Source organism: Budorcas taxicolor, chromosome 5 (genome assembly GCF_023091745.1).
Source record: "Budorcas taxicolor isolate Tak-1 chromosome 5, Takin1.1, whole genome shotgun sequence".
Taxonomy (NCBI): Eukaryota; Metazoa; Chordata; class Mammalia; order Artiodactyla; family Bovidae; genus Budorcas; species Budorcas taxicolor.
In genome coordinates, this window is record NC_068914.1 from 150928124 (window position 1) to 150956110 (window position 27987).

Genomic DNA, 27987 nt, shown 5'->3' on the forward strand with positions numbered 1-27987 from the left:
GGTAGAAAACAGACAAGGTCAACCAAGTTTCTGCTTGGGTCCTTTCCCACCAAATACTTACATTTGTTCATTTATTGTAAATTTTAAAATTAAAAAAAAAATTGACCATGCCATGTAGTGTGGAACCTTAGTTCCCTGACCAGGGATTGAACTGGCACCTCCTGCAGTAAAAAGTACAAAGTCTTAGCCACTGGACCACCAGGGAAGTCTCTGTTTGTTCATTTATTTTAAGAAGTTGTTGTTAACCTAGAGAAAAGGATATTTTTTCTTTCCATCTGTCAATAGAATGTAGGTAGATAGCCTGGCAAAGGAATATTTAATGTGCTTGTGGATATTTCTGTGAAAGTGAAAGTCGCTCAGTCACGTCCACCTCTTTGGGATCCCATGGACTATACAGCCCGTGGAATTCTCCAGGCCAGAATACTGGAGTGGGTAGCCTTTTCCTTCTCCAGGGGATCTTCCCAACCTAGAGATCGAACCCAGGTCTCCCGCATTGCAGGTAGATTCTTTACCAGCTAAGCCACAAGGAAAGCCCTGTATATATAGATAAATGATTTCTAATAAAGGTGTTTAGAGGACAAGCTATGGTGAAAATGATGAAAGTTATTTCGGTAAAATCATCAGTCGTTCATTGAATGTCTTCATTTTTTTTTATGCCGTTATTTACAAGCATATCTAGTGCAGTTGGATTTGTTCCTTAAAGTTGCTTTCTTTTGCACTTTACTTCAACCACTTTTTAGATCACCTACTGGAAAACATCATACAAAAGTAAGTTTGAATAAACATTTGAGTGTTATGCATTATAATAGACCAAGTTTATTTTTTACTTAAAATATGTATATTTATGTATTTGATTAATAATTAATTAAAAGATGTTTGCTCCTTGGAAGAAAAGCTATGACCAACCTAGACAGCATATTGCAAAGCAGAGACATTGCTGACAAAGGTCCATCTAGTCAAAGCTGTGGTTTTTCCAGTAGTCATGTATGGATGTGAGAGATGGACTACAAAGATAGCTGAGCACTGAAGAATTGATGCTTTTGAACTTTGGTGTTGGAGAAGACTCTTGAGGGTCCCTTGGACTGCAAGGAGATCAAACCAGTCAATCCTAAAGAAAATCAGTCCTGAATATTCATTGGAAGGACTGACGCTGAAGCTGAAACTCCAATACTTTGCCACCTGATGTGAAGAACTGACTCATTTGAAAAGACCCTGATGTTGGGAAAGATTGAAGGCAGGAGGAGAAGGGGATGACAGAGGATGAGATGGTTGGATGGCATTGCCGACTCAATGGACATGAGTTTGAGCAAGCTTCAAGAGTTGATGAACAGGGAAGCCTGGCATGCTGCAGTCCACGGGGTCACAAAGAGTCGGACAAAACTAATCGACTGAGCTGAACTGATTTATTTGAGGGCTTCCCAGGTGGTGCAGTGGTGAAGAATCTTCCTGCCAATATAGGATACAGGGGTTCAATCCCTGGGATGGGAAGATACCCTGGAGTAGGAAATAGCAACCCACTCCAGTATCCTTGCCTGGGAAAATCCCATGGACAAAGGAGCCTGGTGGGCTCAAATCCATGCAGTTGCAAAGAGCTGGACATGGCTGAGCAACTGAAGAGCAGCAGCAGCATTTATTTATTTGGCTGCACTGGGTCTTAACTGTGGCATGCAGGATCTAGTTCGCTGACCAGGGATTGGACCTGAGCCTTTTGCATTGGGAGCGTGGAGTCTTAGCCACTGAACCACCAGGGAAGTCCTTCCCAAGGATATTCTAAATAATCCATTCTCCCATCTGCCCCATATTCTGTGAAGTCTCTTAAGCATTATGGAGCTAACTCCATGGTGTGTCTATGTCTATACTTTCAGCTGTATCTGCTTTTATGTGCCTCTGCTTAAAAAAATATGCCCCTCAGACAAGTCTCAGATACTTTTGTTTTAGGAATCATGGTCAATTATTGAGTTAAGCTATTTTTGCATGGAAGATTCAGAAAATCCCCCATGATGAGACTGCTCACTCCCCCTACCTGTTGTTCTAGTGAAACCACAGGGGTCTTACACCACAGGGACACCCGGCCCAAGCTGAGGCTCTTTCCTGGGAATTTGTGTTCCAAGCGGAGACACACAGGGTTTGGAGCATTGTTAGCTGGTGGGGACTCCATCGCTGCCCTGGTTTGGCCTGCTTGTGTGCTTCTCCTGATTCTGTGGGCCACACTTATAGTCTTTCCTGAGGTCACCTCGTGTCTAAGTTAGGAAGGGAGAGAGAGAAGGAGGAGAGACAGGCAGGCATGCCTCTGATGCTAACTGAACATACTGTCTTGAGGAAGAGCCGGTTTTTCCAGTTCTGGATTTTGGCTCCCAACCCATCGCTGCTGTGGCCACGTTACATGTTACAGTATGCAGCTTGTAGCCCACGCGACTCTCCGGGGGAGTTCAAGACATCCCAAATGGCCTCCACCCCCCTGAACTATGTTGATGTTACAGAAACCTCAGCTTGCACTCATGGGTTCATAATGCTTGCTCTGAGCCTCCGTACCTGTCTCCCTGAGGACCAGTTTGTGGACTGCTATTGGCACTGGGCTGCAGTTCCAGGGGCCCAGGCAATGTCTCCTCCCTCTGAGGCTGGGTTGTATTGAAGTTGCTTGTTTCCACACAGGCTGGTGGACTAGGACATCACTGTCCCTGAGGAGGGCCCATCCTGGGTCCACTTGGAAGTTCTGTTCTCCCTCCTAACCTGTCACTGGGGAGGCTGCTCTCTGCTCCCATCGACAGTCCCCAGACCACGTGTGTCCTCAGGTGAACACGAGGTTCCCACCGTGTCTCTACCATGAGGGTGGCGGCCTGATCCCCACCCTCTGGCCTGTCTCTGGAAGAACGGACAAACACTTAGGCAGTATAAGAGAGTGGATTTTCTTTTAGCATTTATTTTTGGCTGCACTGGGTCTTTGTTGCTGCACGAGGTCTTTCTCTAGTTACGATGAGCGGAGGGCTAATCTCTAGGTGTGGTGCGTGGGTTTCTCATTACCGTGTCTTCTCTCGTTGCAGAGCACAGGGCTCTAGGAGCGTGGGCTTCCATAGTTGTGGCTCGTGGGCCCTGGAGTGTGCAGGCTTAAGTAGGTACAGCTTGCAGGCTCTATAGCTCTGGCTCAGAAGTTGTGACATAGGGACTTCTTGGCTCCTCAACATGTGGAATCTTCCCAGGCCAGGGATTGAACCTGCATCCCCTGACTTGGCAGGTGGATTCTTATCCTCTGTGCCACCAGGAGAGTCCATTTTTAGCAGTTTAAAAGACAGTGCCTTCCAGAAAGAAGGCAGGGATTGGAACCGACACTCACCCACCCATGTTCAGAGCACAGTGGCCGAAGGTAGATATGACCCAGATGTCCATCAGCGGATGAACAGAGAAACAAAATGTGGGCCATCCATAAGATGGGATGTGGTCCAGCCTGCACAAGGAAGGAAATTCTGACACATGATACCACGTGGATGAATCTTGAAAATATTAAGTGAGAGAAGCTAGACATAAAGGTCAAATATTGTATGATTCTACTTAGATGAGATGTCCAATGGTCAGATTCATAGAGACAGGAAGTAGCATGGTGGTTCTAATTCCAACCGATTTACATGATGGGAATATAATAATGAGACCTGATTCCTGCCAGCCTGGTGCTAATGGTTGACCCTCTTCCAGAGTGGGTGCAGCCAGCTCCTCCCCCACCCAGGCTCCCTGTAGCCCACTGAATCCCACAGCCACAGGTGAGTATGGTGCTGTGATGTGGTGAGCATTGAGCCCTTGGCTCTAGCCTGGGCTTACCCAGGCTCCTCTTTGACATTGTTAGGCAAATCCATTAACTAGGCTGTGGGTCTCTGTGACCCGTCAGCAAGGTGGACACGACTCATAGTGTTGTAGAAACCAGTAATCGCCCAAGCACCACATTCGGAGAGTTGGAAAACTCAGGTTTATTATACCAGTAGGCTCAGAGGAGTTAACACCCAAGCTCTGAGCCCTGAACAAAGGGGTTACAGTTTTTATAGATCTACAGTAGTGGGCAACACTAGCTGCTAATACACTTGTTTAAGCTAAGGGGTTTCATGTGTGGGAACAGCAGTCAAGATGGGGAAGGGGATGCCTAACCTTTAACCAGACAGGCGTGATTAAGCAGACTTGCAGGGCTGGACAATTTCAAAGAGCAGGACAAGGGTGACTGAGATAAGCTCCAGTTCCTAGTATTGTTAAGTTCCCACTTTCTGAGACTAGGTGACCTACATGATCCAGATTTTATAAGGAGCAAACTGAGTTACAGAGGCAGAATGAGCAGGACGTTATGTAAAATTTTAACTTTTCCTCTTCAATAGGATCGGGATGAACATATAAGAGAGCTCTGATCTGATGGATCCTATGGATGGATCTGGATGGTATGGGATGCCAACTCGGGGCTGGGGGTATCACATGGCGATGGCCTCCATCCTAAGTGTGGTCTCACCCTTGAGTGATATTCTGGGGCACAAGGAATGCAGGCTCCAGGTTCTCCGTTGGAGACCAGAGCAGCTGTGGCCATGCCCTTCTTCCCCACTCTTTGCCTTCCTTCCCAGGACAGGTTACAACAACCTTAGCTTGACTTTGGCAAGTAGCTCCGTCAGACCTCCCCCTCTGGCAGCTGGCAGCCCTTCAGATCAGACCCTGCATCTTCCTTGCCCTCAGGCTGATGGAGAAGGGAGAAGCAAGATGCTTGAAAGAGTACGTTGTTTTCAGCGGAGACACCTGGGGGGAGGGGCCTGCGGTTCCGCGGCTCCAGGTACCAAACCGAGTCCCTCTGTGGACCTTGGAAACTGTCTTAGCCTCAGGGTTCCTCTCTCTTCCTCCTTCCTTTGGATTCTGTTGTTTTCCCACTCAACAAACAAAGGATACTTGTTAGGAAATATTTTTTTAAAATGAGCCGGGGCTTCCCTGGTGGTTCAGTGGTAAAGAATCTGCCTGCCAATGCAGGAGAGGTAGGTTCAATCCCTGATTCCGGAAGATCCACACGTCATGGCACAGTCAAGCCCATGCACCACAACTACAGAAGCCCAAGTGCCTAGAGCCCACGGTGGCTCCAAACACCAGGGCTTCCGTGGGCCACGTCAGGTCTTCAGGGAGGTCCTGTCTGCTGGGCTGACTCCAGGGTTTTCTTCTATCGGTGTTGCCTCTCTTGAACTCTGGGATCCTAGAGACTGGTTCTCTGACCCCAAGAAATGTTAGTAGAGCACTTTGTCTGAGGTTCCTGCAAGTCTGGGAGATAGCCACAGTATTGTGCCGTTAGCTCCCGTGAACCCAGCTGCCCAAGGTGCACCTGTCTGTCATCTGCTTGTGCACCTGTGTCTGCTTGTGCTTACCCTGGCGGGGTGGGGCCCGAATCCAGAGCAGGCACAGAAGGCCACAGACAGATCCGTCCCTTCATTCACATGACGTCCATCCCAAGTGCACCTGGAGTGGAGGGATGGGAAGGACTCCAGTTCTACCTTTTTCTCCATCGCAACACTTGGCTGAGCTCCAAGGATATAACAGGTGCTCAGTAAATGCCTGGGGATTGGTTGGTTCATTGACTCATGCTCTTCCCAGTCTGCCGACTGCTTACCCTTGACCACCTCTGAACTCCCGCTTTTCTCCAAGACAGTAAAGGGTCGTCCCTCTGCTTCTCCACGTTTAGAAGCTTGTCTGTGTCCCAGTCCGGAGGGATGACTGGACAAGACAGTCTGACCTGAGGGGTCCTCATCCATGTCCACCCACCCGGGGGTTAAGTGGGTGTGGGCCAGTTTTAGAAACCCTGGACCCTGTTGTGTGTCCGTGTGCTGAGTTGCTTCAGTTGTATCTTGCGATCCCATGGACTGTAGCCCACCAGGCTCCTCTGTTCATGGGATCAAAGTGCTCCTCAATTCCAGGTGAGGATACTGGAGTGGGTAGCCATTCCCTCCTCCAGGGATCTTCCTGACCCAGGAATCAAATCCGAGTCTTTTATGTCTTCTGAACTGGCAGGCAGGTTCTTTACCACTAGCACCACCTGGGAGGCCCCCCTGGACCCTGTTACCTCTAGATTTTCCAGAAGCCATCAAATTTCACCAAGCGTCTTTGTCAAAACTCCCCCAGACAGAACTGTGTGTGTAGCTGTGACTGTGCTGTATTGACCTGGACGTGTACCCAGGGCCTGAAAGTTTGTCAGTTCTGTTTTTTTCTGTGTCACGGTGATGGTGATGATGAGAATGTCCTGGAGGTGCCCTGGGGCCTGGCCAGACCTTCAGGGGGGCCGATGTGCGTCAGTCCATGGCTGAGGGGTGGCAGGAAGTTACAGGGCGAGTCCGTGTGCAGGCTGATCCTGTGCTCCCCAAGAGGAGCACAGAAGACAAAGGGCATTTGCTCCCTCCCTCGGACTCCTTGCTTCATCCATCCCCTTAGAGTCTTTCACTCAGATCTGGGAGTCCAGGTGAGCAGGACATGGGTAGCAGGGCTAAAGTGCTCAGCACGTCCCTGTACAGCTCCATTGCCCTCTTTGGGTCCCCTCAGGTGGCCCAGGTAGGGTGGTAGGGACAGTCCCTGGTGTCTGGCTGGCAAGCCCCCGCCTGCCCTGCTCATCCAGGTCCCACAGCAGCTCCTGGCTGGCTTAGCGGGGTGCTGGGAGGGTGAGGAACTAGCTTGGCAGGGAGGAGAGGGCAGCTGGCTGTTTGACTCTGAGCACAGCAGCTGGAGGGGGCGGCAGGCAGGGAGGGGAAGAGGCTCTTTGGGGCCCTTCCTGTCTCTCTGCTTATCAAATCAGGGGGTCTGGGGAGACACTGGGGCCCCACCCGTCTCCCATCCCATAACCCCTTCCCACCCACGCACCTGAGCTCCGAGAGAGCGTAACCCATGGCTGCTGCATGGCTTGTCCTTGTGTTGAGAAGGACGAGGCTCAGAGACTAGGCCTGTGTGCAAATACCTTCTGTCTGGTTTTCTAGCTCTTTGGGGGTGTTTGGGTCTTTCTGGGCTTCCCTGGTACCTCAGATGGTAAAGAATCCGCCTACAATGCAGGAGACACAGTTCAGTCCCTGGGTTGGGGAGATCCCCTGGAGAAGGGATAGGCCACCCACTCTATTATTCTTAGGCTTCCCTGGTGGCTCAATGCCACCAGGTGGCTCTGCCTGCAATGTGGGAGACCTGGGTTTGATCCCTGGGTTGGGAAGATCCCCTGGAGAAAGGAATGGCTACCGACTACCATATTCATGCCTGGAGAATCCCCATGGACAGAGGAGCCAGGGGTCGCAAATAATCAAACACGACTCAGCGACTAAGCAAGCAGGCAAGGCTGCTCCGGGGCTTGTTTGGGGAGGTGTTATTGGCTAAATTGGAGGGGCAGGAGCTAGTGTGGGAGGTGTGGGGGTGAGTAGGAAGTGATGGTGATGGTGGCGACAGAATTGGATCGGGTTCTCAAGTGTGTCCCGTAGAGCATGGAATTTAGGGTTCAGGGTTCAAACCCCACCTGCTGTCCCTGTGACTTCAGTGAGGTTTTTATCCTCTCAGTCCTGATATCCTCTAGGCTTGTTGTCCTGAATAGAATCATCTGTATTTCTGTTACCATAAACATGTGTGTGACCTGTACATGCTAAGGTTGCAGTAATAACCGTTCCTCTTGCATCAGGTCCCCGGGGTGTCACAACTGGAAAGAAAAGGCTGTGTTTTTGCCGTCTGAGACTCTCTCCCTGGTGACAGTCCCTGGCTCCACCCCTGGCTGTCTGTGCCACCTTGGGTTTCTCGTGGCGCCCGGGGCCTGCTGACGTCCAGCCACAGCAGCTTTGCTCTGCTGGGCCCATGTGACTGGCCCTCAGGTGCATGCCAAGGTCAGAGTCAGTCTTGCTTTCTGGTCCTGGGAAGCAGTGCTGGTTCCCAGCCTTGGTGGAGCAGTGCCAGGGCGTCACAACCTCCCATGCCCTGGACAGCCTGCTGTTCTCTGGTGGGACGAGGGCTCTTTCTCTGCTGGGCTCCTCCAGGGTTCATCACCTTGTCTCTGTACAGATGCTGAGCTTCTTAGCAAATCGTCTGCATTCACCTAGGGTCTTTGGGTCCTTTACCCGCCCTCCTGGCTCGTCCTTCAGCCCCGCCTTCCTGCGGCCCTCGAGGGCTCAGGCCTTCCCGTCTTGCAAAGTGCATCTTAGCTCGGGCAGACGCCAGCCCTTTACAGTGCAGCCCTGCCCAGGCCGGAAGTGGTCCATCGCCCCTGCCTGCCGGATGCACCGCACCGCACCGCGCCTCTCCCCACAACTGCCCCCGCCGCCATGCTTGCCCCTCTCCTTTGACACCCGTCCTCCCCATCTGAGGGATGGCAACTCCAGTTTTCCAACTGCCAGGGTACAAATCCAGAATCATTTTTTAAAATTGGAATTTAATTGCTTTACAATATTGTGTTAGTTTCTGCTGTACAACGAAGTGAATCAGCCATATATATATACCTGTAATCTGCTCCCTCCCCACCCCCCATCCCACCCCTCTGGGGCATCACAGAGTGCCAGGCTGAGCCCCCTGTGCCATACAGCAGCTTCCCACTAGCTCTGTTTCACACGTGGTCGTGCACACGCCAGCGCTGCTCTGCCAGTGTGTCCCATCCTCCCTTTCCCCCCGCTGTGTCCGCAAGACTGTTCTCTGCGTCTGTGTCTCTAGTCCTGCCCTGCAAGTAAGTTCATCTGTGCCATTTCTCTAGATTCCTTGTATATGTATTAATATAGGATATTTGTTTTTTTCTTTCAGACTTACTTCACTCTGTATGACAGACTCTAGGTCCATCCATGTCCCTGCAAATGACCCTATTTCGTTCCTTTCAGTGGCTGGGTACTATTCCATTGTCTATGTGAACCACATCTTTTTTAACCATTTATCTGTCATTGGACATTTAGGTTCTTTCCATATCCTGGCTATTGTAGATAAAGCTGCAGTAAACACTGGGGTACATGTGTCCTTCTGATCATGGTTTTCTCGGGGTATATGCCCACTCGTGGGATTGCTGGGTCATATGGGAAGACTGTCATATGGTCATATGGGAGGACTTCCCTGGTGGCTCAGAGGTTAAAGCATCTGCCTGCCATGTGGGAAACTGGGGTTCAGTCCCTGGGTTGGGAAGATCCCCTGGAGAAGGAAATGGCAACCCACTCCAGTATTCTTGCCTGGAAAATCCCATGGACAGAGGAGCCTGGTGGGCTACAGTCCACAGGGTAGCAAAGAGTCAGACACGACTGAGCGACTTCACTCGTGGGAGTACTGTGGTTGGTTTTCTTAAGGGAACCTCCATGCTGTTCTCCATAGTGGTTTGCATTTCCTCCAACGGTGCAAGAGGGTTCCTTCTGAGTCATTCTTGATTCCTCTCCCCATGTCCAGTCCATCAGCTGAACCTTCACCAACGACCCCAGATCTGTCTGAGCAGCCAGGAGCTGCCTCTCTCCCTCATGGGAACATCTCTGTGGACCACGTGACAATATCAGCAAGAAACTCAGACCAGAGACCAGGAGAAATGAATGCAAGGTTCAGATCTGCCAAAAGTGCATGTGTGCCAAGTCGCCTCAGTCGGGTCCGAGAAGAGCCTGGAGGGCTACGGTCCACAGGGTTGCAAAGAGTCGGACACAACTGAGCAACACGTGACCAATGTTGAAATATTGAGCTGCAATGTGTTAACTGCTTGCTTGTTCCAACACCGAGTCCTTTACATGGACGATCTTATTCACTGTGTGACTTCACTTTTGTGTTTTTTCATCTCTAAGGAGGATGACAGTTCACAGGGAGGTGGTGAGGATGCAGTGAAATAATACACATGAGAGTTTTTTGGGGGAAAAAAAAAGATAATAAAGGACCATGGGCTGTGCATATGCGGTATTTTCATCAAAGAGCTGAAGATATGATCTCTAGGCCTTTGAAGAGTCCATGCTGTGCAGAGGAGGAGTGTTGGCAGCATGGGGGCTGATGCTGAACTTGATAGCCCAGCTCTGTGAGGGCAGAATGTGAGGCCCATTGCTGGTGCTTTGTCTGTCACCTGAGATGGGGGTGTCTGTCTCCTGGCACAAATGTGACACCTGGTGCAGGAGAGACAGGCCCTGGCAGCTGGCACTCTGGCTGGGAGTGGGAGTTCACTTAGCTGAGAGCAGGTGACAAGTGTCAGTAGTTGAATTAGCACATTCTTTAGCTCCTGGTCCCTGCAGAGGCTGATCAGGGCTGGGGTCTCCACTGGCAGGGTGAACACAGGAAAAGCCCCATGCAATGCCTGATGCCTATTATGGACTCAGTGAATATTAACAGGGGTGGAGGGTAGGGGGGCATAGGTGGGTAATGGGAGGGGTGCAGGGAGCAGCAGGGCAGCAGAGAGGAGACAGTCTGTACCCCTACCATGGAGTCACTGCTGGCCTGCGGTCTGCCTGCTCTGTACGAAGAGGAAAGCAGTGGCCACTGGCTGTCTGTGGTTTGCAGCATTTTGAAGCGTCTGGAGTTCATGTCTTCAGCAGATGTTGTTGGAGGAAGGAGTGTTAACTGTGTCCAACCGCACACCAGGCCTGACGGAAATCACTGTCTCCTCGTGGCATTCCCGTGGGGCAGGCATCATCACCCCCACCAGCCGGAGGAGGAACCAGGCCATAGAGCTTCAACTAGTTGCTCACGTGGTCCGGCCACTGTTTCTCATGGAGGAAACCCAGGGAGACATTTCTGACTCCAGAGCCTTCTTGTCTTTTCCATACTGTGACATTTGCAAAGAGCATTTCCTGCTCCTTGAATTGCTAACCTGGGCTGTTGACTGTCTCGCTCCAGGTATTTCAAAGCCATGTACCTAACTGGGCCCTCCATCTGTGACCCAGGCAGGGCCCAGTTAGGTTTAATCACTGGCCTCCCCTCCCCTCAGTGGATTCATCCTTGTTCACTGGGAAACCCACCTCTTACCCTCTTTTAAAGAGAAATAAAGGGACTTCCCTGGCAGTCCAGTGGTTAAGACTCTACACTTCCACTGCAGAGGATGCAGGTTCGATCCTTGGTCGGGGAACTAAGATCCTGCATGCCACGTAGTATAGCCAAAGACAAAAAAAAGAAGCAAAGGAGACACCAACATAAAGAACAGACTTTTGGACTCAGTGGGAGGAGAAGGTGGGATGACTGAGAGAATAGCATTGAGATATACACATTCAGTTCAGTTCAGTCACTCAGTTGTGTCCGACTCTTTGTGTCCCCATGAACTGCAGCACACCAGGCCTCCCTGTCCATCACCAACTCCCAGAGCCTACCCAAACATGTCTATTGAGTCGATGATGCCATCCAACTATCTCATCCTCTGTCGTCCCCTTCTCCTCCTGCCCTCAATCTTTCCCAGCATCAGTTCAGTTCAGTTCAGTTCAGTTGCTCAGTCGTGTCTGACTCTTTGCGACCCCATGAACTGCAGCATGCCAGGCCTCCCTGTCCATCACCAACTCCCAGAGTCCACCCAAACTCATGTCCATCGAGTCAGTGATGCCATCCAACCATCTCATCCTCTCTCGTCCCCTTCTCCTGCCCTCAGTCTTTCCCAGCATCAGGGTCTTTTCCAATGAGTCAGCTCTTCCCGTCAGGTGGCCAAACTATTGGAGTTTCAGCTTCAACATCAGTCCTTCCAATGAACACCTAGGACTGATCTCCTTTAGGATGGACTGGTTGGATCTCCTTGCAGTCCAAAGAACTCTCAGAAGTCTTCTCCAACACCACAGTTCAAAAGCATCAATTCTTCGGCTCTCGGCTTTCTTCACAGTCCAACTCTCACATCCATACGTGACCACTGGAAAAACCATAGCCTTGACTAGACAGACCTTTGTTGGCAAAATAATGTCTCTGCTTTTTAATATGCTGTCTAGGTTGGTCATAACTTTCCTTCCAAGGAGCAAGCGTCTTTTAATTTCATGGCTGCAATCACCATCTGCAGTAATTTTGGAGCCCAAAACTGTTTCCACTGTTTCACCATCTATTTGCCAGGAAGTGAGGGGACCAGATGCCATGATCTTAGTTTTCTGAATGTTGGGCTTTAAGCCAACTTTTTTACTCTCCTCTTTCACTTTCATCAAGAGGCTATTTTGTTCTTTGCTTTCTACCATAAGGGTGGTGTCATCTGCATATCTGAGGTTATTGATATTTCTCCTGGCACATTACCATATGTAAAATAGATGACCCATGTGAGTTTGATGTATGATGCTGGGCACCCAAAGCCAGTGCTCTGGGACAACCTAGAGGGACAGGGTGGGAAGGGAGGTGGGAGGGGGGTTCAGGATAGAGGAGACACATGTATGCCTATTCATACATGATTCATACATTTATACATGATTCATACTGATGTATGGCAAAACCCATCACAATATTGTAGAGTAATTATCCTCCAATTAAAATAAATAAACAATTTTTTTAAAAAGAGACAGAAGTAGAGCCAGGCACAAGTTAAAGGTGACGGACAGATTGAACTCAGAACTGTCACAATATGAGAGAAAGACCATGGTATAGAGCTAAGCTCAGTTCCAAAGACAGCAAAGGCAGCTGGGGATTCACAGCGCATAGGCAGAGTGACGGGTCAGCGGATGGGAAGTGACCAGGAGGAGCCATCAGGCTGGGGCACTCCTGCCAGCAAAGCCTAACAGGACCCTGGCTACCTATCAGGTTCAGCTATCAAGGATAGGGGGAATTCTATAAGCAGACTTAACAGGATTCTTCCTAAAACCTGGGCTGGGCAGGCCAAGGACAGGGCCCAAGGACAAGGCCTGGTGAAAAAGAGAGCTCAGAGGAGCCCATCCAGAGTTTGGTCCAGCAGTGGGCGTTCCTTGTCCCTTCCCAGCAAACACAAGGACAGGGCATGGTGAGACCACAGTGAGAGTCCATCGACCATGGGGCGAGTCATCTCGCCTTCTGCGTGACTTCCAGGAGCCAGAGAATTTGGCTGGAACTGAAGACAAGTCTGTGGGAAAGAATGTGGGTGTGAGACACACAGGAACCCCTGTGTGTGAGAATGCGGTGCGTTGTGTTTTTAGAGTTGTGTCCTCATGCCTGTGTCTACAAGGAGATGGTCTTCAGTCACCGCACAGAGTCAAGAACAGGTGACCCAACCATCCCCAGGCAGAGACAAGGCAGTGCCTGTCCACCCTTCCCATGGTGTGAATCACATGTCCCCTGGGCCCTCTGCCCTTGCCACTAACCCAGAGCCCCCGGGGCCTGGGCAGAGATGGGGCTCCATTGTTAGTGGTGTCTGAGCGGGGTTAGTTGGGGACAAGCATCTATCCTGTGAGCTGGTGCAGAAAGTGAGGACCAGGTCCGGAACACTCTTCCTCCTTCCGCTCCCCTCCCCTGTCCTCATCTCACATCACCAGCCCCAGAATCCTGCTTCCCTAGAACATCTCTCTGCATTGAACTAGTCTGACCTGTTTCTGCCTGCCAGCTGGCCCTCCATGGAAACAGCAGAGACCTTGATGCAGTGGGATAAACCTGCAAAAGTCTTGATAAACACACCACCAGCAGACGGCTAATGTCTGCATAGAAACCCATGGGCACCGATCTCCAGCTAAGACCTCTGCCCGCCAGATACCCGACAGTCTTCCTCAGACAGCATCCCCAGGAGAAAATGTAGGCTGGACAAGGAAACACTGGCCAGTGAGACAGACAGGCTGTCTGTGCTGACCCTGGCTTTGCAACAACAGTGGACTCTGTGACCTTCAGCTCTCAGCGTCTCTTTCCCCATCTGTGCAGTGGGGTAATCAGACCTGGCTCATCTCCCCAGGTTCTGCAAGGCTCCGATGAGATCATGCCTGGGAGGTGCGAAGGAAACCCTGAGGGGCCACCCCCAGAACATAATTGGGCAAGAAAAGCCCCCACTGCACCCCACTTTCCAACTGCCTCTCCCAGAGTCACTCACACACACACCTGGGCAAAATGCTGGTGTCTACCTGGTGTGGCCTGTGTGTGTGGGTTGTGCTCTTTCCTCTGTGTCTGCTTGGCTGGTGGTGTCTCTACCAGTGCTGGTGTGGGGGTCCTAGGACGCTTCGGCCTCCGGGCAGCTCTTGGGTCCTAGGGGCCAGTGATGCCAGTCTCAGTCCCATGCAGCGCCCGCTATGGTGTCCTGGGGGGTCATTTAAAAACATTTATGTATTTGCTTTTTTGGCTGTGCTGGGTCTTAGTTGTGGTACACGGGATCTTTAGTTACAGCATGGGAACTCTTAGTTGCGGTAGGTGGGATCGAGTTCCCTGACCAGGGATAGAACCCGGGCCCCCTGCATTGGGAGCATAGAAACCCAGGGGCACCGATCTCCAGCTAAGACCTCTGCCCACCAGATGCCCCACAGTCTTCCCCAGACAGCATCCCCAGGAGAAAATGTAGGCTGGAGAGGAAACACTGGCCGGTGAGACAGACAGGCTGGGGTCTGTTAAGTGGTCAAATATACATTGAATATACATTCAATGTATATACAGTAACACACATTCAAGTGGTCAATTTCAAGAGGTAAATTAAACTTACCTCCTGTATTCAGTGTATATACATTCAATGTACATTACTGTATATACATTGAATGTATATTACTTGAATATATATTACTGTGTACTGTTGTTAATTAGACTCTGGGGTCCAGAGTCTTAGCCACTGGACCCCCAGGGAAGTCACTGTCCTAGGGGCATCTTGAGGAAGCTGTTGCAAAGGTTCCTGCACCTTTTCAGCGAAGTGGTTTCCGATTGAACTATGGCGGTTGCCCCGATCCATGACATGATTTCACTTTTAATGTTCCCATTACCCAGAGTCAACCACAGTCTGAAAATATTAAATTGAACATTCCAGAAATGAGCGATTCATAAGCTTTCAGTGGTGTACTGTTCTGATCAGTGTGATGAAATCTCTCACTGTCCAGTTCCGTCCTGCCCAGGAGGTGGGTCACCCTCTTTCTCCCCCACATCCCACCGTTGGTCTCCTAGTGGCCATCTTGGTTATCAGCCTGTCCTGGCATTGCACTGCTTGTGTGCAAGTGACTCTTATTCTACTTAACACTGTCCCTGAAGTGCAAGAGTAGTAATGCTGGCAATGTGAATTTGCCAAAGGGAAGCCTTAACGTGTTGCTTCTTTTTGACCACACCATGTGGCATGTGGGATCTTAGTTCCCCAGACCAGGGATCGAACCTGTGCTCCCAGTAGTGGAAGTACAAAGTCTTAACCACTGGACCACCAGGGAAGTCCCTTAAAGTGCTTCTTTTAAGTGAAGAGGTGAAAACTAATAAAGAAAAAAAAATCATATACTAAGGTTGCTAAGATCGACAGCAAGAGCAAATCTTCTACTCCTGAAATTGTGAAGACGGGAAAGGAAATTTGTACTGGTTTTGCTGTCAAACCTGAAACTGCTCAAGGTATAGCTTCAGTGCATGATAAGTAAGTGCTCAGTTAAGATGGAAAAGGCATTCATTTTGTACAGTAAAATATTTTGAGACAGAGTGACTCATATAACTTTTATTATGATATACTCTATTATTGTTCTATTTTACTTTTCATGTTATTAATCTCCCACCATGTCTAATTAAATTTAATCATAGGTGCGTAGGAATAAACAGCATATATATGTAGTTTGATACTATGTGTGGTTTCAGGATATCTGCTGGGGGGGTCTTAAACATACCCCTCATGGACAGGGGGTCAACTGTGTTTGCTGAGTGAGCCTAGATAACTGGGGCTCCATTTCCTCACCTGAAATGAGGACTAGGTGGTCTTGTTTTTTTCTTGACTGTACCAAGTTTTAACTGTGGCCTGTGGGATCTAGTTCCCTGACCAGGGATCAAACCCAGGCCCCCTGCACTGGGAGCCCAGGGTCCCAGCCACTGGACCCCCAGGGAAGTCCTGAGTAGGTGGTCTTCAAAGCCCCTCATGGCTCCTGGAAGCCTGTGATTCTGGCTCATGTTTCCACATATCAAAGTCTCCGTCTTGCTCAAGCATCCGCCTCACCTGGGGACAGCCCCAGCCCCCCGTGGACATCAGTGCTGACAGCTGAATTCTGACTCTCCCACCTTACCCTCGGCAGCCCCTCTGTGTGATGGTGAATGCACACGTGTCCCCTCGTTCTCACTGCGGTGTGGCTCTTACCTTCTCAGGTTGTGCGTGAGGGCACAGGCGTCAGCCGGCTCACAGCCTCTAGGTCAATCCAGGAGGAGCCGGTCCTGGAATCTCACATCTCCAGCTGTTGCTAGATCCGATTGGTGGATGTCAGGTCCTGGCTCACCCTTTCCTGCCCCCACCCCCAGCTCTGGCCCATCCAGCTGCCCAGCAACTAGCTGTGGGCAGGGGGAGGGCCTCCCAGTCAGACAACCCCGCCGGCTCCCTGGCTTGGAGGAGGGAAAGTTGTGGAGGGAAAAGCTTAGCTCCACCGTCCAGTGAGACTCTTCCTTCCCCATGATGGTGTTTGGGCAAATTAGGCCTGGAAAGGCGGCCTGTGGTGGTCACCGTGGCAGGACAAAGCTCCGCTTTCACCCGGCCTGGCTCCCTCTCTGACTTGGGAAAGACAGCAAATCCCAACAGGAGATGAGCTCATGTCCTCACTTTCTGCCATGTTGACCTTGGCCAAGGTGTAATTGTCTCCCAACACCCCCACCCCCACAGCCAGCCGTGAGGAGCAGCAGAAGGAACACCATTTCCTCAGTTTTCCTGCCCTGAGTCTCACGGATGTGTGCGACCTTCGGGTCATACTGACCTTGTTCCTCTCTTCCTCTTTCCCCTCCTCAGGGTACGGCAGCTGGAGGGAGCTGGCCAAGGCTCTGGCCAGCAGAAACATTCCAGCTGTGGACCCGAATCTGCAGTTCTACCGTCCCCAGAGGCTGGGCCCCAAGGTACGTGGCAGGGTCAGCCGTCCCCTTGCTGCTGCCTTAACTCAGGTCCCCTACCCGCCCACCCACATAGCCCTGAGGGCATCCTCCGCTTTCCCGTGTTAGGAGAGGCAGAGCAGAGGGACGCCCTGGATGGCAGGCTGGTGTCCCAGGCTCTCCTACCTTGTGGGTAGAGATATCCATCCTGCCCTCCCTCCTCAAAGCCTTTATTATGTCTGAGCTGTCCAGGGATGTGGCCTCCATCTCTGCAAGAGCAGGGGCTGGAGGAAGGACCAGCACGTCTCGCCTCCTGCTGGGATGACTGGGCTGGTCCTCCAGTCACAATCCCGGATGCTGGCAGCCAAGAGTCACAGATGATGTGGTAGACAGACACCCCTCCCTGCAAATAGCTGCAAATAATGGAGCATTTTCCTGATAGTGTTTCTTGGGCTGCTGGTCCCCAGAAGCAGCTCTGGGTAGGGGTTTGGGAATTCGAGGCCAGTTCAGCCTGGAGCCATAAGGTTGAGCTTCTGAGCCTAGAACAGATACTGCCCCCAAGGCTGGACCAGAGCCTAACTGACCCCATGGACCTACAGGATAGGGAAGAGCTGGGGTGTCCCCAGGGGGACAAATGTTAGGATAAATGAGTTACACCCTAAGGGGGTGTAGAGGAAGAGGGAGGCAGGGTCCCTGTCCTCAGGAGAGCCTGGTCTAATTAGAAAAAAATGCTTTTGGTATGGGAAGACTGAGAAGAGTCAGAAAAGCAGAAGCATCCCAGAAGTGTACATTGGAGGTATGTTGGTGAGGGACGGTGTGTGGACCAGAAATAGGAACGTCCTTAAGTTGACAAGCTTCTGACAGCAGGACTGTGTCTCTTGACCCTCTGCACCCCCTCAGGCACGTTCAGGGGGCTCTGGTCCTATCGCCCCCTTCATATTCCCACCAGGTTCATTCTTCTCTGTTCTGCCAGGATCCAGGCTCAGCACGTGGTGGGAGTGGAAACAGCAGCTACTTGAAGTGGAATAAGCCGGTGCCCTGGCTCTCAGAGGTGAGGCTGCTCCTTGAAAGGCAGGGTTAAGAAAACAGTGTTGATATTAGTAGGTAACTCCAGAGGCCACAGAGCATTTTATTCTAGTGGTTATTATTAAAGTTTTTCATCCAGGGGCTTCCCTGGCGGTCCAGTAGTTAAGACTCTGCACTTCCACAGCAGGGAGTTTGGGTTTGATCCCTGGTTGGGGAACTAAGATCCCACATGCAGCTCAGTGCGGCCAAAAAAGAGGTTTTTTTTCATCTAATTTGAAGAAAAAAGTTAGAGTTCCAGGCTCATTGAATTTTCTTCCTTAACTAACATAGAGAAGTGCTAACATTTGCAGGGGGGCTTCCCAGGTGGCTCAGTGGTAAACAATCCACCTGCTAATGCAGGAGCTTCAATCCCTGGGTTGGGAAGATTCCGCTGGAATCCACTCCAGTATGCTTGCTGGAAAATCCTGTAAACAGAGGAACCTGGCAGGCTACAGGCTGTGGGGTCACACAGAGTGGGACACGAGTGAGCAACTAAGCACAAAAGTACTACCGTGTGCCAGGCTTTGTGTGTAACCTGTCAGCTTTATGACCCAGTAGGACAGCGTAGTGTCCTCATTTTATGGGTGAGAAAAGTAAAGCTCAGGAAAGCTATGGGACTTTCATGTCTATGCCAGTCCCCAGTCATAAAATTCGGCTTCCCAAACTGTCTTTCTTGGACCATTAAGTCCCATAAGATACTCCAGTCAGAAAGGAATCCATTGTGAAATATGGTTTAAAATCTATAGACATCCAACTTCCTGAAAATACATGTTAGTACGTGAAATATGCTGAGTTCTGTCATCCTCTATTTGATTTGGTTTCTCCCAACACGTACCAAACTTATTCACCTCCCGAACTGCCTTTTTCCATTAAACTTTAGTGCTCTATGAAACCAGTGCTCTGAGGGACTTTATACCAAGAAACTCTTGCTTTAGAAAATTTTTATAGAAAGCTGTCAAACATGTGAATAAAAATTGTCATAACCATCATCACACCTTTTGTTTATGTTGGACTGGACAGATTCTTTTTCTCTTGGTATAGAAACAGAGGCTCGGAGGTTTATTACAGACACAAGATTACCTGGAGTAAATGCTTGTGCAGACATTCCAGAGCAGCATGGTGATTTGGGGGTGAACATTTTAAATTTGGGTGTCGGACCATGCAACTTGTCCAGGCCTTTCTTGGCCGGGTGCTGGCGGCCAGCCAGTCGTCTTCATCCACACCTATCACAGGTTGGTCCCTACCGCCTGGGTGATTTCATTCCCAGTCCACCCATTTGCTGTGGGGCGAGAATGAAGGAGGTGGTGTTATTCGAAATATGATGGTAGGTTATCTACCGTGAAATTGCCTCTGGTTAAGTCCTGAGAGAGAGTGGATTACATCACTGGCACACCTGTACCAGGTGACGTCATCGGGTAATTAGGCCCCACCCCACCTGGAGATGGTATTGTGAAAACCATTGGTCCAGCGATTCAGCCTTCTCTCCCTTGAGGCCAGTTTGGATCATTTTTCTTAATGAACCAATTATTTTGAAAGATTGTAACTACATCACAGTCTGCATTTATTAATCATTAATTTTCCCCCTTTTCTTGGCCAGCCAAGGATGGAGATATATATGAACTGTTTGCATCCTCTGTTGTGTCCAACTCTTTGTGACCCCATGGTCTATAGCCTGCCAGACTCATCATCTATCCATGGGATTTTCTAGGCAAGAATACTGAAGTGGGTTGCCATTTCCTCCTACAGGGGATCTTCCCAATCCAGTGATCGAATCCCCGTCTCTCACATTGTGGGCAGATTCTTTACCACTGAGCCATCAGGGAAGCTCTGGAGATATATCTATACATATCTTGATGAAAACAGTTCAGTTCAGCTCAGTTCAGTTCAGTCGCTCAGTCGTGTCCGACTCTTTGCAACCCCATGAATTGCAGCACACCAGACCTCCCTGTCCATCATCAACTCCCAGAGTTCACTCAAACTCATGTCCATCAAGTCGGTGATGTCATCCAGCCATCTCATCCTCTGTCATCCCCTTTTCCTCCTGCCCCCAATCCCTCCCAGCATCAGAGTCTTTTCCAATGAGTCAACTCTTCGCATGAGGTGGCCAAAGTACTGGAGTTTCAGCTTTAGCATCATTCCTTCCAAAGAACACCCAGGACTGATCTCCTTTAGAATGGACTGGTTGGATCTCCTTGCAGTCCAAGGGACTCTCAAGAGTCTTCTCCAACACCACAGTTCCAAAGCATCCATTCTTCGGCACTCAGCTTTCTTCACAGTCCAACTCTCACATCCATACATGACTACTGGAGAACAGTAACAAATAGTAAATAATGATTAAAATGTGATTAACTTTTAAAAGGAATAGTTGATCTTTTAGTAAGTGTTTAGCCTTTTGGTGGTAAAGGCCTGATTTCCACTGACTTTGGTATTTTATTATTAAAAGTGGCTTTTTTACAGCGAATTCCCTGGCAGTCCAGTGGTTAGGACTCCATGCTCTCGCTGCTGGGGGCCAGGATTCAGTCCCTCGCTGGAGAACTAAGATCTTACAAGCCACCCAAAGCAGCCAAAAAAAAAAAGAAGAAGAAGAAAAGAAAGTGGCTTATAAAATCCTCCTCACAACCCGCATGAATCTTCAGGGAATCACCAATCCGGTCTTCTTATTTCACCACCTCCTTCACTCTCGCCCCACAATTGGTGACCAGGGATTGAACCTGGGTCCCCTGCATTGGAGGGTGGATTCTCACCAGTAACTGTCAGACTTAGGTCCTGACAGTTTAGATAGCTCACATATGCAGTCGTCCAGCTGCAGTGGGCCCCTCTCCTCTAGCCCTCCATGGGGACCTCTATTTCCTCTCCTTACCTGTTTCCTGCCTTTGGACCTACAGTTGCAGCAGGAAGTGCTTTACTGAGCATCTGCTAGCTGTCCGGGGCTGTCAGGTTGCACTGTTATCACCCCTTTCTGGGCAATGGCTTCCAAAGGGGTTGACCAGTCACTCCGCAAGGTGGCAAAGCTCCTGCAACCCTCCCCTGTGGGTGAACATGGACAGAACACGGGAAGGCTGCCTGTGGTTTCTTCTTTGACTGGCTCCCCTCCCCAGCCTTCAGCTGGCAGCTCAGAGTCTCAGAGGCCAGAAGTGGCTCTCCAGCGCAGCAGGCTTAGTCATCGCTCTGCCGTTCAGATGGGGAGTGGACAGCTGGTGGGCTGGGCTTCATGACATAACTGCCCTCAGACACCGTCCCTGTCAGCCCAAATCATGAGACTCTGACTAGCAAACCCCACTAATTAACAAACCTCAGTGGCAGTCCATTCACTTACCATCGGTATTCGGTCCACTGGCCAAACACTGTCTGCTACTCTGCTCCCCCTACAAAGCCAGCATCGTTACAGGAAAGAAACGTGGTGGATACAGAGTCAGATCAAAACAAGCTGGAGTCCACGGGTCATGTCACGTGGGCTCTGTGACTCGGTGTCTCTCTCCCGAGGGCTGGGATTCTGACTTCCCTTCTCAGGCTCCACCCCGCCCCTTTTTTTCCCTCTAACAGTTTTATTGAGATATAGTTCATGTACTGTATAATTCATGATTTTAAAAGATGGATTTAGTGTCAGTGACGGGTCTCAGTTGCAGCACTCCAACTTAGTTGCTCCAGTTGCATGTTGGATGTTGGTTTTCTGACCAGGGATTGAACCTGGGTCCCCTGCATTGGAAGGTGGATTCTTAACCTCTGGACCACCAGGGAAGTCCCTATAATTCACCCAGTTAATGTGTGCAAGTCAATAGCGCTTAGTATATTCATAGAGTTGTCATCCATAACTATCAGTTTAATATTAATAGGTTTTCGTCACCACTAAGGGAAACCCCTCACCTAATAGCCTCACTACCCCCAGTCCCCAGCCCCCAGGAAATGCTAGTCTAATCTGTCTCTCTGGATCTGCCCATTCAGATAGACTCTCTCTGTATGAAGACTCTCTTCATATAGACAGACTCGTACTATACGTGGCTGTTTTGTCTGGCTTCTCTCACTTAGCATTATGTTTTCAAGGCTCATCCATGTGGCAGCGTTTGTATCAGGACTTCATTCCTTTTTCCGGCTGAGTAATCTTCCACTGTGTGGATGGACCTCATTATCTTATCCTCAGAAATGGGTGTTTGGGCTGTTTCTGCTTTCAGCTCCTGGGAATAATGCTGCTGTGGACGTTTGTGTGCAGATCAGACCTGCCTTTTTTCGGGGCCCTGAACCCCCACCGTCACATACGTGGTCACCACGGGAGGTACAAGTGACATCACAGTTCAGTTACAGAGCATCTATTCAAAGAGGGGTAATGTCCCCCACTAGGATTTCACCAGATAGGGCTCTGGTCCCTTCCTCCATCCAGAGAAATCTCTTATCCAGAGTTGGGAGCCCCTCGATTCCCAAGGGGAGCTCACTTGAGGGGCAGGTGTGAGCAAGAATCCAGAGGCTGTAGAGACTCTAAATAGGAGTCCGGAGTACAGGCCTCAGTTGTCCTGCTCGGTGAAGGTCACATGGTCCTGCCAGGTGTGCTGGTCTTGTAAGTGTGAATCTGGCCAAGCAGCAGCCTGGTCCATGCTCACACCAGTGCTGGGCTGTCCCACCACCCCCGGGAGGTGGACCACCTGCCCGCCGTCTGCATCTCAGCCTCTGCAGTAACCCTGGCTCAGGTGGCTTGCGCTTCCGCATGTCTCTCCTCCAGGGAACCCTTTCCATCTTTGCATCAACACTGGTACAAACATCTCTAGTGGTTATAGGATAAATGAAGGAACATGTGGCACCAGGTTTAGCTTCTCTGAGCACTTGTTCCCTTGGATAATTAAGATGTGCAAGGAGTCCCGAGGAGGGAGCTGTAACTCTGCCTGGAGAAATTGTAGACGCCCAGAGAGGGATTTGAGAAGAGCCTTAAAGGATTCTTAAATTCTTAAACTAGAATTTGCTGGGTGGGGGAAGAAAGGAAAAGGCCTTCCAACCAGGAATCGGTTTGCAAAGGCAGAGAGGAGTGTGTGTGGGTGGAGGGCAGGTGTGACTGGGAGAGGGGTGAGGTGAGGCCGGAAAGCCAGGTTTTGTCCAGAAGCCTCTGGGAACCCTCAGAGGTGTGAGGCGGCGGAGTGGCATGGTCAGATCTCTTTAGAAACTTTTTTTTTCCTCCCAGTTTTTATCTATTCATTTGGTTGCACCAAGTCTCAGTTGCAGCATGTGGGGTCTTAGATCTTCTTTGCAGCCTGTGGGATCTTCAGCTACGCGTGCGAACTCTTAATTGCAGTGGAGTCTTAGCCACTGGATCGTGAGGCAAGTCCCCAGATCTGTCTTTAGAAAGACAATTCTGCAGGCAGTGTGAGGAAATCAGTGGTGGGAGACACTTCCATCCTGTTGGGAGGCTCTGTGAGGCCAGCAAGGCCTGGCAGAGGCCCTGTCGTGGTGGAAGGCAGTGGACGTTCCCAGGTGAGCACCCACAGGCAGTATTCATACCCCTAGATGCCCTCCCATTTCCACAGGGTTCATTGCTGTGTGTCCTTGGGGAGTCAGTTTGCCTCTCTGGGCTTTAATAGTGTCAACTCTGAAAGGAAAAGCTTCAACAGGTATCTTCGCTGCTTGTGACTGGACGTTTCAGGTCCGTCTTTGGCCATGGATGTGCTCTGGCCCTGGCAGTAACCAGTGCTCCTCCCTGGGCCTTAACCCTGCTGGATGGTGAGAAGGGGCAAAGGGCAGTGCTGACCAGCCCGAGTCCTACATCCCTGCCCGACACAGTGTCTCCAAAGCTTGGAGGGACTCAAACCAAGGTGGGGTTGCCATCAAGGCCTGGGGAGGAAGAAGGTGCTGACTAGTCCCTCAGGGGACCCCCGCCTAGAGCCTAAGAGGGGTGAGGGGTGGCTGGAGGGTGGGCTGTGGACTGAATCAGGGCTCTAACTCCCAGGATGTGGACACTTTCGTCCACCCGCCTGGGTTTCCCCTGTGGCTCAGGCCATGGGGCAGGTAGGGGCAGCCAGCTCCCTCCTCCCTCGTCCTTCCCCTGTCCCAGCCCCTGTGGCCTCTGGCCCCCTGGCTGAACAAGCAGACTTCTGGGGGTGTCCCCCCCTACCCTCTGTTTTCTGTGGACTCAAGAGTCTCCCGGGGAGGGGCAGGGAGGGGGTCGGCTTGGAGGAGACAACTGGGTCTTGTAAACAGGACTCAGGAATTTCCCCAGAAGTGGCACAATGTCCCCATTCTTTCCTTCCAAGCAGCCCCAGGCCGCCCCTAACCTACACAGCCCGCATTCTCTCTCCCACCCACCCCAGCCTCCCACTCACATTCCAGGGAGCGATGGCTGCTCCCCGAGGTCCCCAGGCCGCCGAGCCCAGGAAGAGCCAAGCTCTGAGGGGATGGGGTGACTCTCCAAGTGGGGACGGGGGACCCCTCCAGCTGCACCTCAGGTCTTGGCAGGCCCATCGGCGGGTGGGCTCTGGCCAGTCTCTTCTCTCTCCCCCTACCACCATCCCTCCTCCAGAGCTCTTGCTGAAGGCCTTCTATGTGGGAAGGCCTTCCAGTTCCAGTATCCCCTCTATCTCCCTAAGGCCACTGGGATTTGGTATCTGATGGTAGGAAGGGAGGGCCTGTTCGTGTGGCCTGATGGGGTCCACCTCCCATAATCTAGAGGTGAGGGGTGTGGGGAGAGGGGAGAGTAAGATGGGGCACCTGAAGCGCTGTGTTCAGATGATTTGGGACAGGCTCCCCCTCCCTCCCCTCCCTACTCCCCACCCTTCCACCCACTGGAGTCCTGGCTTCCTGCCCATCCCCTCTCCCCCAGGGGGTCCCTGTGCTTCCCAGCTCAGTCCTGTGCCCACCGGCCCCCAGCCTAGGAGGGGAGGGGACTGTTCACTCTTACTTTCCCTTGGCTGCCCCTGAGCCCCAGGCACCTGAGCAGTGGTCCATGAGAGGCTCTGACTCTCGGGAGAGCCAGCCTCAGGACCCTCTGCCAGCTGAAGGGGCAGCTCAAAGACCAGGGGGTGAGGTTTCATCCAGGCCAGACAGCCACGCGGCTTTCCTCTTTTGAGACTGAAGGTGTGCTTGCATGCTAAGCCGCTTCAGTCGTGTCCGACTCCACCCAGCTCCTCTGTCTGTGGGATTCTCCAGGCAAGAATACTGGAGTGGGTTGCCATGCCCTTCTCCACGAGACCAAAGGGAAGGGGGCCAAACTGGCTGAAACCCAGCCTGGGGCCTCCCTCCCCCCACTCTGTCCTGCCCGTAACCCCCCCTGCCTGGGGGATGCAGACCAGCCCCCTTCCCATGTGGGAATAGCCAGGAGTGCATGTGTGCGTGTGTGCAGCCCCCTTCCCATGTGGGAATAGCCGGGAGTGTATGTGTGTGTGTGTGCATGTACATGCATGTGTGCATCTGTGTGTGAACACATGCAAGGCCAGAAAAAACAGACCAGGCCTCGGGGTCAGGCCATGCAGCCACGGGGCCGAGGATGGGAAAGGGGCCAGCGTGGACCGTGACCTTGAACAGTGAGGCGCTGGGCTGGGCAGCCCAGGCCTCTGTCTCACACTCACTCCTCCCCATCCCCGCAGTTCCGCGGCCGTGTCAACCTGCACGTGTTTGAGGACTGGTGTGGCAGCTCCGTCCAGCAGCTGCGGAGGAACCTCCACTTCCCCCTGTACCCCCACGTGAGTGCCTCCCACCCCCTCCCACCCCGCTCCTGGCTCTCACCACTCCTCTCCCCCTGCAACTTCTGCCTCGCTCCTCTTCCTTGCTTTTTCTGGTTCATCTCCTTTCCTTTATCCCATGGACGCCCTTCATCTGCCCACACTATCTCCCATGTTCCCTCCTGAGAAATCCTGTCCATTTCCCTACCTTCCTCATGGCTCACATATGGTTCCCCAGGGGCCATCACATCCAGTTGCGCGGTTGTGTACTGTTCAAGGTCTGAATAAAGCACGTGGGAGCCTGTACCTGGTTCTACCTGCCTCCCTCCCATTGTCCCACCAGCCCTGAGCAGACCCACTGCTTCACTTTCCTCTTCCCTCCCCGGGTAATGATCCGCCGCTTTCCCGGCACAGATCCGCACAACCCTAAGGAAGCTGGCCGTGTCTCCCAAGTGGACCAACTATGGCCTCCGCATCTTCGGCTATCTGCACCCCTTCATGGATGGTGAGGCCAGCCCCACATCCTGCCTTTCCCCTTCTTGTCTGAGTTCTCGGGGTGCCTAGGCATGTCGCCTGCCCTGGGCTGGCTGGACCGTTAGCCCACTTTCAGGGGAGCAGGGTTTGGACGTGGTGAGGCCTCATGCATGCCCCCAGGTGGCCACTTCACACTCTGATTTGCAGGGTCTGAAACTAGCTTACCCCTCTCTGTAAGTGTCCCCCTATCCACGGAGTCTCCCAGGTGTAGAAACCCCTGGTTTACACAGCGGGCAGGCTGGCACAAGGCCCCACAGAGAATGTAGTCTCTGAGACACGAGTGCCCCCTAGGGGAAGTCTCGTCCTGCCCTCACCTGGGAAACCACCCCCCATGCCCAGGGGAGATCCAGTTTGCCATTGCTGCCGACGACAACGCAGAATTCTGGCTGAGCCGGGACGACCAGGTCTCCGGCCTGCAGCTGCTGGCCAGCGTGGGCAAGGTAGGGTCTGCTCAGCCCCACAGGCCCTCCCGTCCCCCCAGGAGCCAGGTCACACGCCTCCATCAGGACACTCTTACAGAGGGATGGACAAGATGTGGGAGAGAACAGACCTGGAGGACTCAGGTCTAGGCCACACCCATGCTGGTCCTGGTGCCAGGATTCATGTGGCTTCTCAGGTTGCATTGTGGGGAGCACTTTGAGGAAAGAGAGTTGCTTCTCAAGTGGTCCCGAGCCCCCTCCCATCCCCCAGCATCTCCCCTCCCTGCTCCTCCCACCTCCCTCCTTTCTCCTTGTCTCCTCACTCATCACTCCCACCCTCCCCCTCTCCCCACACCTCCAGACCGGAAAAGAGTGGACTGCCCCTGGAGAGTTCGCGAAATTCCGGAGTCAGATTTCGAAGCCGGTCAGGTGAGTATGGGTCATGATGAGCAGCAGATTCCCCCAACCTCCTACCCGAACGGAGGCAGGCTGGGAGCTGGGCCCCAGGTGGACCCCTCTGCCACCCAACCCCCTGTCACAGAGGTCCAGCAACCCAGGGCCCCCTGCATTTCAGGAGAATGACAGAGACCTTCTGGACCGTCTTTCTTCACTTTACAGATGAAGACCCGAGGCCCAGAGAGGGCTGTGACTTAATGAGAGTCACACAGATATTGAGTGGCACTCAGGGCTGGGAAACAGAACAGGTCTCCTTTCTCTCTGCCCGTTTTCTCCATCTCTGGATAGATCTGCGGCTGTGCAGCCCAGAGTCCCGCTGCGCTTTCTGTGCTGCACAAAATTCTGGATGGCGGGGACCCCTGGACAGGCTAGAGGGAAGGCCCGTAGTGGCTGGGGCGGGAACTAACCCAGCCTCAGAGCGCCACCTGGTGGTCTGCACACACATATGCATGCACACACGGCAAGAACACTTGTGGGCTTGATGGTTCCTGGAGTGGCTGGGACGGAAACTAGCTCAGCCTCAGAGTGCCACCTGGTGGTACACACGCACGCACATGCATGCACACACACCCACAGCCACCCACCACCCATCCAGGAGAACATGTGTGGGCTTGATGGTGCCCGTGCTGGTGTTGGTGGTGAAACAGGCCAGCTTGCACAAAGCACTGGCCGTGCCAGCCCCCGTGGTCGCCACTGCCCATGTGGCTCAGGGGAGCAACTGAGAACTGGGGCTGAGACCCAACAGCCTGGGTCCAAACCCCAATGGGGCCACTTATTACCTGGTGACTTTGGGCAAATTACCCAAGATTTCTGCACCTCAGCATTCTTATCTACAAACAGGGGTTAAGTGAGTTTGAATGTATAAAGCACTTAGCCTGGGCTCCCCAGGTGGCTCAGGGATGAAGAGTCCACCTACCAAAGCACAGAAGACTCAGGTTCGATCCCTGGGTTGGGAAGCTCCCTTGAAGTAAGAAATGGCAACCTGCTCCAGTATTCTTGCCTGGAAAATCCTGTGGACAGAGGAGCCTGGCGGGCTACAGTCTATAGGGTTGCAGAGTCAGACAGAATTAAGTGTG

At 51.8% G+C, this 27987-nt stretch overlaps 1 protein-coding gene across 1 annotated transcript in view; it reads left to right on the forward strand.

Annotated features, from left to right (window-relative positions):
• B4GALNT3 (beta-1,4-N-acetyl-galactosaminyltransferase 3) overlaps positions 1–27987 on the forward strand; it is a 96066-nt gene that overhangs the window by 56225 nt on the left and 11854 nt on the right. Inside the window, exons 2-7 of the mRNA XM_052640891.1 lie at positions 16727–16830; positions 17777–17854; positions 25428–25523; positions 25917–26007; positions 26376–26476; positions 26817–26884. Of these exons, the coding sequence (XP_052496851.1) occupies positions 16727–16830; positions 17777–17854; positions 25428–25523; positions 25917–26007; positions 26376–26476; positions 26817–26884 (538 nt within the window). The remainder of the gene's footprint in view (positions 1–16726; positions 16831–17776; positions 17855–25427; positions 25524–25916; positions 26008–26375; positions 26477–26816; positions 26885–27987) is intronic.